This window comes from Pristiophorus japonicus, chromosome 6, assembly GCF_044704955.1.
Source record: "Pristiophorus japonicus isolate sPriJap1 chromosome 6, sPriJap1.hap1, whole genome shotgun sequence".
Lineage (NCBI taxonomy): Eukaryota > Metazoa > Chordata > Chondrichthyes > Pristiophoridae > Pristiophorus > Pristiophorus japonicus.
Genome location: NC_091982.1, coordinates 8,417,720 through 8,430,250, shown reverse-complemented (window position 1 = coordinate 8,430,250; position 12,531 = coordinate 8,417,720). Strand labels below are relative to the sequence as shown.

Here is a 12,531-nt window from a genome sequence, read left to right as displayed (position 1 = left end):
GTGGAATACTGTATCTGATTGGCTGAGCAGTCACACATGACTGCACCTTCTGCGTGGGAACCTGGAGGACGGGAGCGCGCTTCGGAGCGCGGGAAGCAAAGGCCTCCCCATTGAAATTCCACGCTCCACCGGGGCCACCAGGTAAATTCGCAAAAAATTCTCTGGTCGAACGCGTTCGTCCGAAAGAAGCCTCTGACCAGAATTGCCGGGCCAATGAATTGGGATCTGACTGAATTTCAATTTTTGGACTGAAAGCTCTGAAAAATTCACCCATAATCTGAGAATGGTGTTACCTGAACCTTCTTGCGGTTGACTATGTGGACATTCTTCAGCTGCAGCTAAAGCTTCCAGGGCCTGGAGTGTGGAAACCAGAGCATCATCCAGTTCCTGGGCACGGTGCCTGACAGTCCTTGTTTGAACACCGTCGATTAGTGACACTGGGATATCATTGAAGAGGATCTCACAAGGCTGTCGACTGGATGCTAGGCTTTGAGCGTTCCTTCGCTTGGAGTCGTCTTCATCTGAACTATTATCCCTGAAGCCTGGGGGCGGAGCAGCCAACGTAGGAAGTAGAGAATGGCATTCATCTTCTTCATGTTCCTCATCGCTTCCTGGCAGAGGGAGAGTTGTCAGGTCAACCACGTCATCCCAGTAGCTGCAAGAGTTTAAGAATTTTTCTGTACTGTTTCCTTTGGGAATAATATTACCTTTCATTTTGACCTTACAAGCATCACAAAGCAAGTCATCATTTTCCTTGATAACTATGGGAAGGATCTTAGCGCTATTCACTCTGGATAGCTGCACTGGGATTTTGGGACAGATACAGCTATGGTGGTCTGTGGTGTAAGCAGTTGCCATTTTCATCTGGTTGTCCAGTGTGTTTGCTCTCCCCCTGCTCAGAAATCCTTGCTGCCCAGAAACACTCCTGATGTCAGAATTTCTTTGCTCTGCCTTTGAAGTATTTGGTGTGGGGTCAGACTTTGTCCTTGGTCTTGACTCCTCAAAGAAGATGAGGTTTTCATTAATATCGATTTGATTTTCAAATTCCTTTCTTCTTTCTTGCATTTGTAAAAAGTGAAATTTTACCAGATTGGACTCTGGGGAGTTTGCCATCAGATTGCATGCAGTCTGAGACTCATTGTGGTGCAGGAGATTGTGAGGACAACTTGTACCTCTGCCGTCGGTTTTTAGTATCGGACCCGATGATGAAATAGTCCATTCTGGTTGCAGAATGTTCGGTATATTTCTGTAGTCTGTTAACGAAAAGGAAAAATATCATCATCTTCAATAATAAATTCTATTATCCTTGTCTTCTTCTGTTTGAGAAGGAAGAAGGGAAAAGATTTTAACCCTATCCACCTGGCAGAAACCAGGCAGATAAGCAGTTAAAATCCACTGGATGACTTTCCTTGGCAATTTCACCACCACCTCTGTCGTGACTTAGGCAGGAGTTTGACTGAATCGCTTGGATACACTGGGTCCTGACCTTAGCCTGGGAATCCCGGTCAGCCTTGTAATAGGTGGAGCTTTCGCCTCTCCTTTACTAGGTCACACATGTGAGAGGGGACAGGGCTAGTACAGGAGCTCCTGACACTGAGAGTTCCTGCTTCCCCACCCATAAGGGACCTGATGTAAGACTGGAGATTGATACAATGAGTGAAATGAGGTGTATTGGCTTTGCCTCATCGGGTCGAAGTTGGCACCAAAAAGGAGGAGGAGGTTCCAGGCTAGGGAAGTGGTCTGGATCTCCAAAAATAGGGATTTTTGCCCCCAGAACATTTTGGCTCAGCCCTTTTACATAGGGAGACAAAGGGAGATTAAATGGAGCCTTAGGGGAAAGCCTGCACACCTCTCTTTCAAAATGAAAGTTTCTGACAGCAAGTTCTGGGCAGCCAAGATGTGTCTGTAACAGTGTGGGTGCCCATTGGCCCCATGCAATTGAGTTGCTTTCCCATTACCTTACAAACCTTGGCGAGGTCAGCAGTAGAGGGTACAATTCTGGCGTAACTTTCAGGATTAGATCCTATAAAATTTTTGGGGGCCTTTGTCCACTGGATCATTACAATGCCCTTGGATTGCCCTGCATGTCATGTTTCTATTGGAACACTGTCCCACTGAGGGTGAGGGGAACATCCCAGATATGATTGGTAGTGTTAAGAAGCAGCTCAATTCAGGAGGAATACTGAATACTGCACATTTCATTAAAAATATATCTAAATATATATCAATGTATACATATTGATATATATTTCTAAATAGTTACATGACATATTTCACCAGTACCGTAAGTTACACTTGGACCAAACCTTGCAATATCAGAGAAATTGACATTATAAAATACATGTGTAGCATACTAATGTATGTTGAGGCATCATGTATTCATTTGTGGTTCTCCCACATCAATGAGCAGCATATTAGGTGTAACAAACTCACTTCACTTTGCATTATATTAGTTTATAATTCTGAACTGACACACTGAATATGGATGCCCGTAAAATATTTATGTGAATAATTTCTCAATCATTAATGGCACAGTTCCAGCCATACTCTACATGAATATATTAAGATAACCAGATGTACAGGATAAAAAAGCACCACAAGTGATTGAACATTTAAGAATGCTGAAATTTTCAAATCTACATATGATAAGGGTTTGAAAAACTGGCATTAAGGGTAAAGATGTCACTCAGGACAGAAATTAGAAAAATAAATCTCTTTACTTCAAGGGTAAGATAAAAATTGCAGGTAAAATAAATGTTGTAATTAAAAATCACTATACGTGTCACTGTTGCGACATGCACTTATCTAGATACTGTATTTGTAAATAATTATGATTTCAATTTCTTTCAGTTTAACAAAACAATATTGTTATGTATGGAGAAAGAGTCAGACTGAACACTATGAGCTCAAAGTAAAGTGTGACCTTAGTCTTTTATTGCAGGTCTCCAGAGTGCCTCTCCAACCTGTGAGGCCTCCTTAAATACCTGTGCTCCCAAAGGATTATGGGATCCTTTGGGACTCCAGGGAATGAGCCCTCTGGTGGTTGTACAGAGTAAATACAAGTTTACATATATAACAACACTCCCCTCCGCCCCGTCCCTCACCTCCACAAAGTCAATAGTGTAACTATTTACAATGTGAGTCGATCTGGGGCCCTGGTTGATTGTCTCGGTGTGAAAGCTGGTGTTGTTGAATCATTTGTTGGGCCCTCGTTGGGCTGCTGTGACGCTGGCCTTGCTGGGCTGCCTTGTGTGTTGGGTCCTACTGGGCTGCTGTGGATGATGGGTTCTGCTTCGTGGTCAACCGCGGTGTCGGTTGCTACTGGTGTGTATGTTGGGGGGTCAAAGAAGGTAGGGTCCAAAGTGGGTTGCTCAGGATAGTCCGTGAATCTGAGTTTGATTTGGTCCAAGTGTTTCCGGTAAATGAGTCCATTTGAAAGTTTGACCCGAAACATGCTGCTCCCTTCTTTGGCCACGACAGTGCTGGGAAACCACTTGGGACCTTGTCCATAATTCAATACAAATACAGGATCATTGACTTCAATCTCGCGTGACACATTTGCGCTATCATGGTGTGTACTTTGTTGAAGCTGCCTGCTCTCTACCTGTTCATGTAGATCAGGGTGAACTAATGAGAGCCTTGTCTTAAGTGCTCTTTTCATGAGCAGTTCAGCAGATGGGATCCCAGTGAGCGAGTGGGGCCTTGTGCGATAGCTAAGCAGGACTCGGGATAGGCGAGTCTGCAATGAGCCTTCAGTTACCCTCTTCAAGCCCTGCTTGATGGTTTGCACTGCTCTCTCTGCCTGACGGGGCAGATGTGACATGTTTGATCCCGTTACGGGTCATGAATTCTTTGAACTCAGCACTGGTAAAACATGGCCCGTTGTCACTCACCAGGACATCGAGTAGGCCGTGTCTGGCTAACATGGCCCACAGGCTTTCAGTAGTGGCAGCGGACGTGCTAGCCGACATTAGCTCACATTCAATCCACTTGGAGTATGCATCTACATCCATAAGGAAAATTTTACCCAAGAACAGGCCTGCATAGTCGATGTGTACCCTAGACCACGGTTTGGAGGGCCAAGATCATAAACTTAGCGGTGCCTCCCTGGGTACATTGTTTAACTGCGAGCATGTATTACATCTGTGCATGCAGGACTCTAAGTCCGCATCGATACCGGGCCGCCACACGTGGGATCTGGCTATCGCTTTCATCATTATGATACTTGGGTGTGTACTGTGGAGGTCATTGATGAAGGTGTCTCTCCCCTTCTTGGGAACCACTACTCGATTGCCCCACAGAAGGCAGTCTGCCTGTATAGACATTTCATCTTTGCGCCGCTAGAACGGCTTTATCTCTTCCTGCATTTCCACTAGGACACTGGACCAGCTCCGGTGAAGCACACAGTTTTTGACTCGGGACAATAAGGGGTTCTGGCTCATTCAGGTTTTGATCTGCCGGGCAGTGACGTGTGATTGCTCACTCTCAAATGCTTCCATAATCATGGCTAGATCTGCGGGCTGTGCCATTTCCATCCCCGTGGTGGGCAATGGCAGCCTACTGAGAGCATCGGCGCAGTTTTCTGTGCCTGGCCTGTGGCGGATGGCGTAGTTGTATGCGGACAACATGAGCGCCCATCTCTGGATGCGGGCCGATGCGTTGGTATTTATCCCTTTACTCTCGGCAAACGGATATAAGTGGCTTATGGTCAGTTTTCAATTTGAATTTTAGCCCAAACAGGTATTGATGCATTTTCTTTACCCCATAGACACACGCTAACGCTTCTTTCTCAATCATGCTGTAGGCTCTCTCAGCCTTAGACAGACTCCTGGATGCATCAGCAACCGGTTGATGTTTCCCAAAATCATTAGCTTGTTGCAATACACACCCGATGCCATATGACGACGCATCACATGCTCGTACCAAACGTTTACATGGATTATACAACACAAGCAATTTGTTTGAGCATAACAACTTTCTCGCTTTTACAAAGGCATTTTCTTGGCTTTTGTCCCAAACCCATTTGTACCCTTTCCATTGTAAGACATGGAATGGTTCTAACAGGATGCTGAGACCCGGTAAGAAGTTACTAAAGTAGTTCAAGAGTCCCAGAAACTACCGCAGCTCCGTCACGTTCTGTGGCCTTGGTGCGTTCTCGATTGCCTCCGTCTTCGAATTGGTGGGCCTGATGCCATCTGTCGCGATCCTCCGCCCCAAGAACTCCACTTTAGGCGCCAGGAAAACGCACTTCGAGCGTTTTAACCTGAGCCCCACGCGGTTGAGTCGACTAAGAACCTCCTCCAGGTTCTGCAGGTGCTCGACTGTGTCCCGACCTGTGACCAAGATGTTGTCCTGGAAAACCACGGTGTGTGTGGGACTGACTTCAGTTAGCTTTCCATGTTTCTCTGGAATATTGCCGCCGCTGACTGAATTCCAAATGAGCACCTGTTAGACATGAAAAGACCTTTGTGCGTGTTGATGCAGGTGAGACCCTTCGATGATTCCTCCAGTTCTTGCGTCATGTAGGCTGAAGTCAAATCCAGTTTCATGAACGTCTTTCCTCCCGCCAGCATTGCAAAGAGGTCGTCGGTTTTTGGTAGTGGGTATTGGTCCTGCAGTGAGAAATGATTGATAGTTACTTTGTAATCTCCACAAATGATGACGGTGCCATCTCCCTTGAGGACTGGGATGATAGGACTGGCCCACTCATTGAACTCGATCGGGGAAATGATGCCCTCTCATTGCAGCCAGCCTAGCTCGATCTCTACCCTTTCTCTCAACATGTACGGCACTGCTCTCGCCTTGTGATGGATGGGTCACACACCCGGAATTAGGTGGATCTGCACTTTTGCTCCTTGGAATTTCCCGATGCCTGGTTTAAACAATGAAGGGAACTTGTTTAAGATCTGGGTACACGAAGTTTCGTCAGTGGGCGATAGCGCTCGGACGTCGTCCCAGTTCCAGCATATCTTTTCCAGCCAGCTCCTGCCAAGCAGCGTGGGACCATCGCCTGGTACCACCCAGAGTGGTAGCGTTTGCATCGCTCCATTGTGAGAGACCTTTACGGTAGCACAGCCGATTACGGGAATCAGTTCTTTCGTGTGAGTTCTTAATTTTGTACGAATTGGAGTTAAGACTGGCCTTGAGACCTTGTTGCACCACAATCTTTCGAAAGTCTTTTTGCCCATGATGGACTGGCTTGTGCCGTGTCCAGCTCCATTGGCACCGGGAATCCATTTCGTTCAACATTCAGCATTATCAGGGGACAATTCATGGTGAATGTGTGCACCCCATGTACCTCTGCCTCCTTGGTCTGAGGCTCTGGTTCGTCGTGATCCTCCGTGGATCTGTCCTCCTCTGCAATATGGTGGTTTTCAGGTTTAACAGGATTTGCAGCTCACCTGCACACTCGTTGGAGGTGTCCCATTGTTCCACAGCCCTTGCAAACATATCCTTTGAATCGGCATGAATGAAAACGATGATCATCCCTGTAGCGCTAACAAGATGTTAATGGCCTTGCATTCATCACCCTTGATGGTGGACTCTGAGATATCTATGGACGTGCAGCTGCAGGCATGTGTGACCTGCCCTGTACATTGCGATTCAAAAACAACATCACTTTGTTCACAGTACTTGTAGCAGCACTTGTGTGCTGAGAGATTTGCTTTGTATTGTCACTGGTGGCAATGAACGCCTGGGCTATCGCTATGGCCTTACTCAAGGTTGGGGTCTCTACAGTCAAAAGTTTGCAAAGTATGGTTCCATGGCCAATGCCAAGTATGAAAAAGGCTCTGAGCATGTGCTCCAAATGTCCTTCAAATTCGCAATATCCTGCAAGGAATTTTAGCTCGGCATAACTCGCTACTTCCTGGCCTTCAGACCTATTGTAGGTGTAGAACCGATACCTCGCCATCAGAACACTTTCCTTCGGGTTTAAATGCTCTCGGACCAGTGTGCACAAATCATTGTATGATTTCTCCGTGGGTTTCGATCGAGTGAGCAGATTCTTCATGAGGCCATACGTTGTTGCCCCACAGACGGTGAGGAGGATCGCCCTTCATTTGGCAGCGTTCTCTTCCCCATCTAGCTCCTTGGCCATGAAGTATTGGTCGAGTCACTCCACAAAATTTTCCCAATCATCTCCCTCCGAGAATTTCTCCAGGATGCCCACTGTTCTCTGCATCTTTGGGTTCGCTATCTGTATCTCATCGCCAGTTGTTATATATGGAGAAAGAGTCAGACTGAACACTGTGAGCTCCAAGTAAGGTGTGACCTTAGTCTTTTATTGCAGGTCTCCAGAGTGCCTTTCGAACCTGTGAGGCCTCCTTAAATACCTGTGCTCCCAAGGGATTATGGGATCCCTTGAGACTCCAGGGGATGAGCCCTCTGGTGGCTGTACAGAGTAAATACAAGTTTATATATATAACAAATAGCTTGCTGGCCTCTGTGTATGATTGCCAAATATTTTTTATATTTTTCCTTTTTCCTACAAAATTTGCAATTTCATAGAAGTTCTGGTCACTACTTTAACAAATATCAATGTAAATAATATATTTTAAAAAGAATACTGTAGCAGCAAGGTACAATAGTTTACCATGATCTGAGTTCCAAAAGAATCAGATTACAAAGTAATGGCTATCAAGCTTTGGAAGAACCCATCACCTGACTGGTCTTCCACAGGTAGAACTCTGGATTGGGGATCACTTAATCCACAGAAGAACTGGATGTTGCCCCCCCACCCCTCCCCTCCCATAGCAAGGAACCTACAAGCAAACTTTTATTGCAACTTCTTGGAGTTTCATGGAAGAAGAGGAATGGTGTCATATCAACCTAGTAACTGGATTGACTGGAAAGCCAACCAACTCTATCAACTGTGCTCAATCCAAATGCCTAATATTATGGGCTAGAACCTCCACTTTTTTTGCTTGCTTAACGCCCACTTAACGCCTATTTAACCGCTGAAATGACGTATAACGCCCAGATATCGCCCATTTTGGCACAAAATGGAAACTGACAAGCTTTTTTACGCGGCTTATTGCCGAGCGTTACTTTCCCCATGTTCTTAATGCCGAGAAAAAATATTAGTCATTTGGATTGAGCACAGTTGATAGAGTTGGTTGGCTTTCCAGTCAATCCAGTTACTAGGTTGATATGACACCATTCCTCTTCTTGGGCGGAATCCTCTTTTTTGGGCGGAATCAGCAGAATGGACGATTTCAACACCCCTATTATTGGCCAGCGTTACTTTCCTCACGGACTTAACGCCGAGATTCAATAATAACGCTCGACGACTGTTTTTGCTCGTAAAGAGCATTTTTACCCAAACTAGCAGCCATGGAGATCGCCCACTGTCAATTTCACCACCTCGCACACATATCGCCCACAATATCACCCTCTCAAAAAAACGCCCACAAAAAGTGGAACTGACCGGGACGGGCGCCAGCGGTGTAGCAGGCATTTGTTAAATCCCACTCTTACGTGAGGAGCTGATATCGGAAAGATTTGCCTGAAAGAGCGCTGGTGTGAGTGACAAGGCTGACACACTGCTGTGTGTGTGCAGCTCAGACATCAATGGTGCCCATCACCTTGGTGCCAGGCAAAGCTTACGTTGATTGATGTTAAGTTGTATTTAACTCTTTCACGGTAAGGAATCACCAGTGTGTAACGGTCCAGCTATCTGAGACAATGCGCAACAAGGTTACGTTCAATAACAAATATTTAATACCAACATTGGTCTGAAATCGTAAGTATCACAGCCAATAACACCCAACTCCCACCCACATCCCACTTTTTCCACCATTGACATCAATCACATGTTCAACATGTCCAGCAACACAGAATACAAAGGCAAAGCAGGAGCGTGGTCCCCAGCCCCCATACATTGCAACAAATTGCATACACCCAGATGGAGATATGACACAGCCATCACCTGCGCACATGCGCCTCACTTTCCTTCACCCCCTCTTTTTTCTCCCCACCTCTATCCCTTCCCTTCCTCGCTCCACGGCGCCTGGCCGAGGAGCTCCTCAGGCGGTGCCTCATTGGTGGGGATGTAGGCAGATGCATTGGTTGGACGGGTACAGGAGTGGGGGGTGTCAAGGGGGCAACATTCTCTGATGCAGAAGTAGGATCTTGGTCCTTGCTCGCATCTGTCGTTCGCAGAGGTAGTGCAGAGCCCAGGGGTGGAGTGCCTTGCTCTGGGACCACTGGGAGAGCTGTGGCTATTGCATCCAGGGATTCTGCCATGCGTGGAATGTACTCGGACATGGTGGTCAGCTGTCGGAATATGCCCCGCAAAGTTTCGATGAGCTGGTCATCGGTGTCTACAGTCCTCCTGGACAACTGAATCATCTCTCCGCTGTCATGTCGCGCTCGTGGAACAGACCTGCCGCTTCCACAAGGCCTCCGCGGGGTCGGCGCTGTCCTGGGGACAAATGGGGTGCCTTGTGGAGAGGTGCTTGGGGTCGGCACTTCCAGAGTGGAGGGGAATGACCGGAGGACCAATAGATGGCCTTGGGGTGGAATGGGTTCTGGAGCATGGCGATGCAGGTTCTTCGAAGTCCACGCTCTCATCTGTCGAGAATAGACCCAGCGGATTGACGGGCGAGAATCGGAGTTCCTCAGCACTAGATGTAGTGGGATCATCCGCCGACTCCTGCCCCACGCCCCCACCTTCTGGCCTCTGTGGTCTTGCCTGGGGCCGTGCTGCTGGCTGAGCTGCAAGACACAAATGAGGTTGTTAGAGGAAAAGGGGGTGCTAGGGTGACAAGGTGAGTCCAGCGCTACACACAACATATGCCGACAAAAGCACCACCGCTCTCAAAATTATCGCAGACACCACATTTCATGACCATCGACACATTGTGGATTGCAATGATTTTCATTAGGCCAGCATTATTTCGATGACACTTTTAGAAATTATCTATCACATATGATTGGTCGGATATGAGTGGGTGTGGCATCTACTGACTTTACATCATGCAATGGTGTAAGCTTTACTCACGTGGCATCACTTCAGGGTCTGCAGATACTTCCGTGACTGTCCGGGGGTGCTTCCCCACGAGTGCGAGCACCCGCTCCTCCATGTCAGTGATGTCACTGGGGACTGGTGGCCCCCCACCCGTTCGCCTCTGCATGGACCTCATCGTCGATAACTTCTTCTGTAAAAGGTGAAGGACGACATGGCATGAGATCATTGCTAGGTACTGTCACAGACATTGATACAACACATAACCGACAGATGTAATCATGATTATTATGATTATTATCATTCTTACCTAAAGACGTACACCATGACCGCAGGCTTTGAGTAAAACATTCCCGGTAAAAGTGCAAGACCTCACATCTGCTGATAGTCACTCATGACTGTTACAAATCAAATTATATAAATACATAAGTACATGTAAATAAATGTAATACTTACTCTTGCGGATCCCACAAGGTCGTTCCATCGTTTGCGGCATTGGTTGCCCTCATGCACCTCGTTAGTTGCCGACGAGACCACCTCTGCTATCTCGGTCCATATCCTCTGGTCGGCCTTTGGGGTGGGCTTCCTACGCCCTCCCTGTGTCACATCACCCCAGCGTGACTCAACCTCCTGCAGGAGGGAGGCATTTGCCTCATACGAGAACCTCCTGGCTTTTTTGTGGCCTCTCCCACCTCACTGCTCTCTCCAGCATCAGTCTCCAAAGCGTGCTGTGATGCCTCTTTCTCTCCCTCCATTATAGGGCAAATTCGATCAAATATGTGGCTGGTAACACCTACTTTTTGTTTGCCTACCTGCTGTGAAGCTCTAAAGTCTCCCTCCTTCCTCCCAGAGCAGCCACGCCACACCCAGACACGCCTTCAATCCCTCTGAGCTCCCTTTCTCTCTGTCTCCTCTTCTGCGCATGTCATGATGACTCTCGACCTCCTGAATCGCGGGAATCGAGCTTTGCCATGCCGTTGCTAAGGATGGCCACACTTTACGGCAGAAGGTCAAAAAAATTTAACGCTACCGCCCATTTGATATCGCTCACGGTTACGCCCATTTTCAAAAATGTAAATGAAGTGTTTTGAGAATAGGCGAGAAGCCGGCGATCTGAAAAGCCTTTTTTACCGCCCACGCCGGAAATAACGCCCATTTTTGGGCGATAAGCTCAAACGTGGAGGTTCTAGCCCATAGTTTGGTGACTATATTGGGTGGATTTTTAACGTGTGTGGAAATTTGGTACTGAAGTGCAGGACGACCGTCCCCCGATGAAAAATGTCTGCCCCGATTCGAACCATTTTGAAGGTCAAGTCTCATTTGCCTACAACAGACGAGCTGCCTACAAGTTTTCCGAAATAAAGGAGAGGCTCGCCAATGAGAGGGGGCAGCATGTCAGATGGGCCCAGTGTCAAATATCAGTGAGCATATCAACATAATGTATTTTTAAAGTTTTGTCGGTATAAAATTTATTTTCATTACTCTTGAACTGGAAAGGTTGGCCACTCCTGCAGTACGGAATCAAAATGGCAGATTGTTTTTGTCCAGTAGGGATAGCCTTTTAGTGATTTTAAACGTCTCTTCAAAATTGCACTAGTACTGACTAGTAGTTTTGCAGAACCCCTTCTGAAATAAGATGCTTTTCAGAAGATATTTTCCTCTGTGACAAAATCTTAGTTGTTGATTCCTTTTTATTTCTTTTAATGTCTGCTTTTGCAGTTAACTTTGATGAGATTACTGACTCGTACACAATTGATAATATTGTCAAGTGATTGGCTGAAATGTAATGATCTTATTGCCAGGAAATCATTAACAATGGTGCACTATTACTGTAAGCCACTTAAAACAATTTGATGGAAAGAATACTATAGCATGCAAGTGATTCACCTCACAGGCTCACTCATGTGTGTATAACTTCTCCCAAATGTTTGTAAATTTGCACTTTTTCTCCATTGACTGAACAAAAGTGAGTCACTCGAAACACATTCAAATAATTGTCTGCCATTTTTTCCGTTGATGACTAAAATTTATATTGGAAACTGCCTCTGTAAACCACTGTCAGGAGGACGTAATTACAGAGTAACACGTTTACTGTAGGCAGCTTCCATTTTAAATACATACATCAGAATTTTTATTGGAAAAAATTGACAGGAAATGTGCACAGATTTAAAATATATTGTAGATAGATAATTGTCACAATTTGTGAATTTGTATCATTTAAATATTTATATGATATAAACCCCGATAAGTGATTAGCCAAGGCATAACAAAGGAAAGCAATATGAGCTGAGCTGTCAGGTTTATTGGTTTAAAGTAAAATTTTAAGGGGACAAAATTCAGCCTCCCGATAAGGCCTCTGGCTGTCGGAAAGCAGCGGCCACAGGGCGGGGTCGAATGGCCACCGACTTACGGCAGACTGACCGACGCTTGCAAAATTCTCTTCAGGATTGTTTCCGGCAGTGACCATATCCGTCCCGCTCCCTCCACTTCCACCACGCTGCCGAAGCCTCCTAAATGTGTCATCAAAGCACACACCGCCCCGGAGCAAAATTCAGCTGGAAAAG

General features: G+C 46.4%; 1 protein-coding gene across 1 annotated transcript in view; it reads right to left on the bottom strand.

The window, feature by feature from the left end:
- frmpd3 (FERM and PDZ domain containing 3) overlaps positions 1–12,531 on the bottom strand; it is a 252,699-nt gene that overhangs the window by 42,019 nt on the left and 198,149 nt on the right. Inside the window, exons 16-17 of the mRNA XM_070882527.1 lie at positions 856–1,253; positions 294–753 (exon numbers count right to left, since the gene is read on the bottom strand). Coding sequence (XP_070738628.1) covers positions 294–753; positions 856–1,253 — 858 coding nt within the window. The remainder of the gene's footprint in view (positions 1–293; positions 754–855; positions 1,254–12,531) is intronic.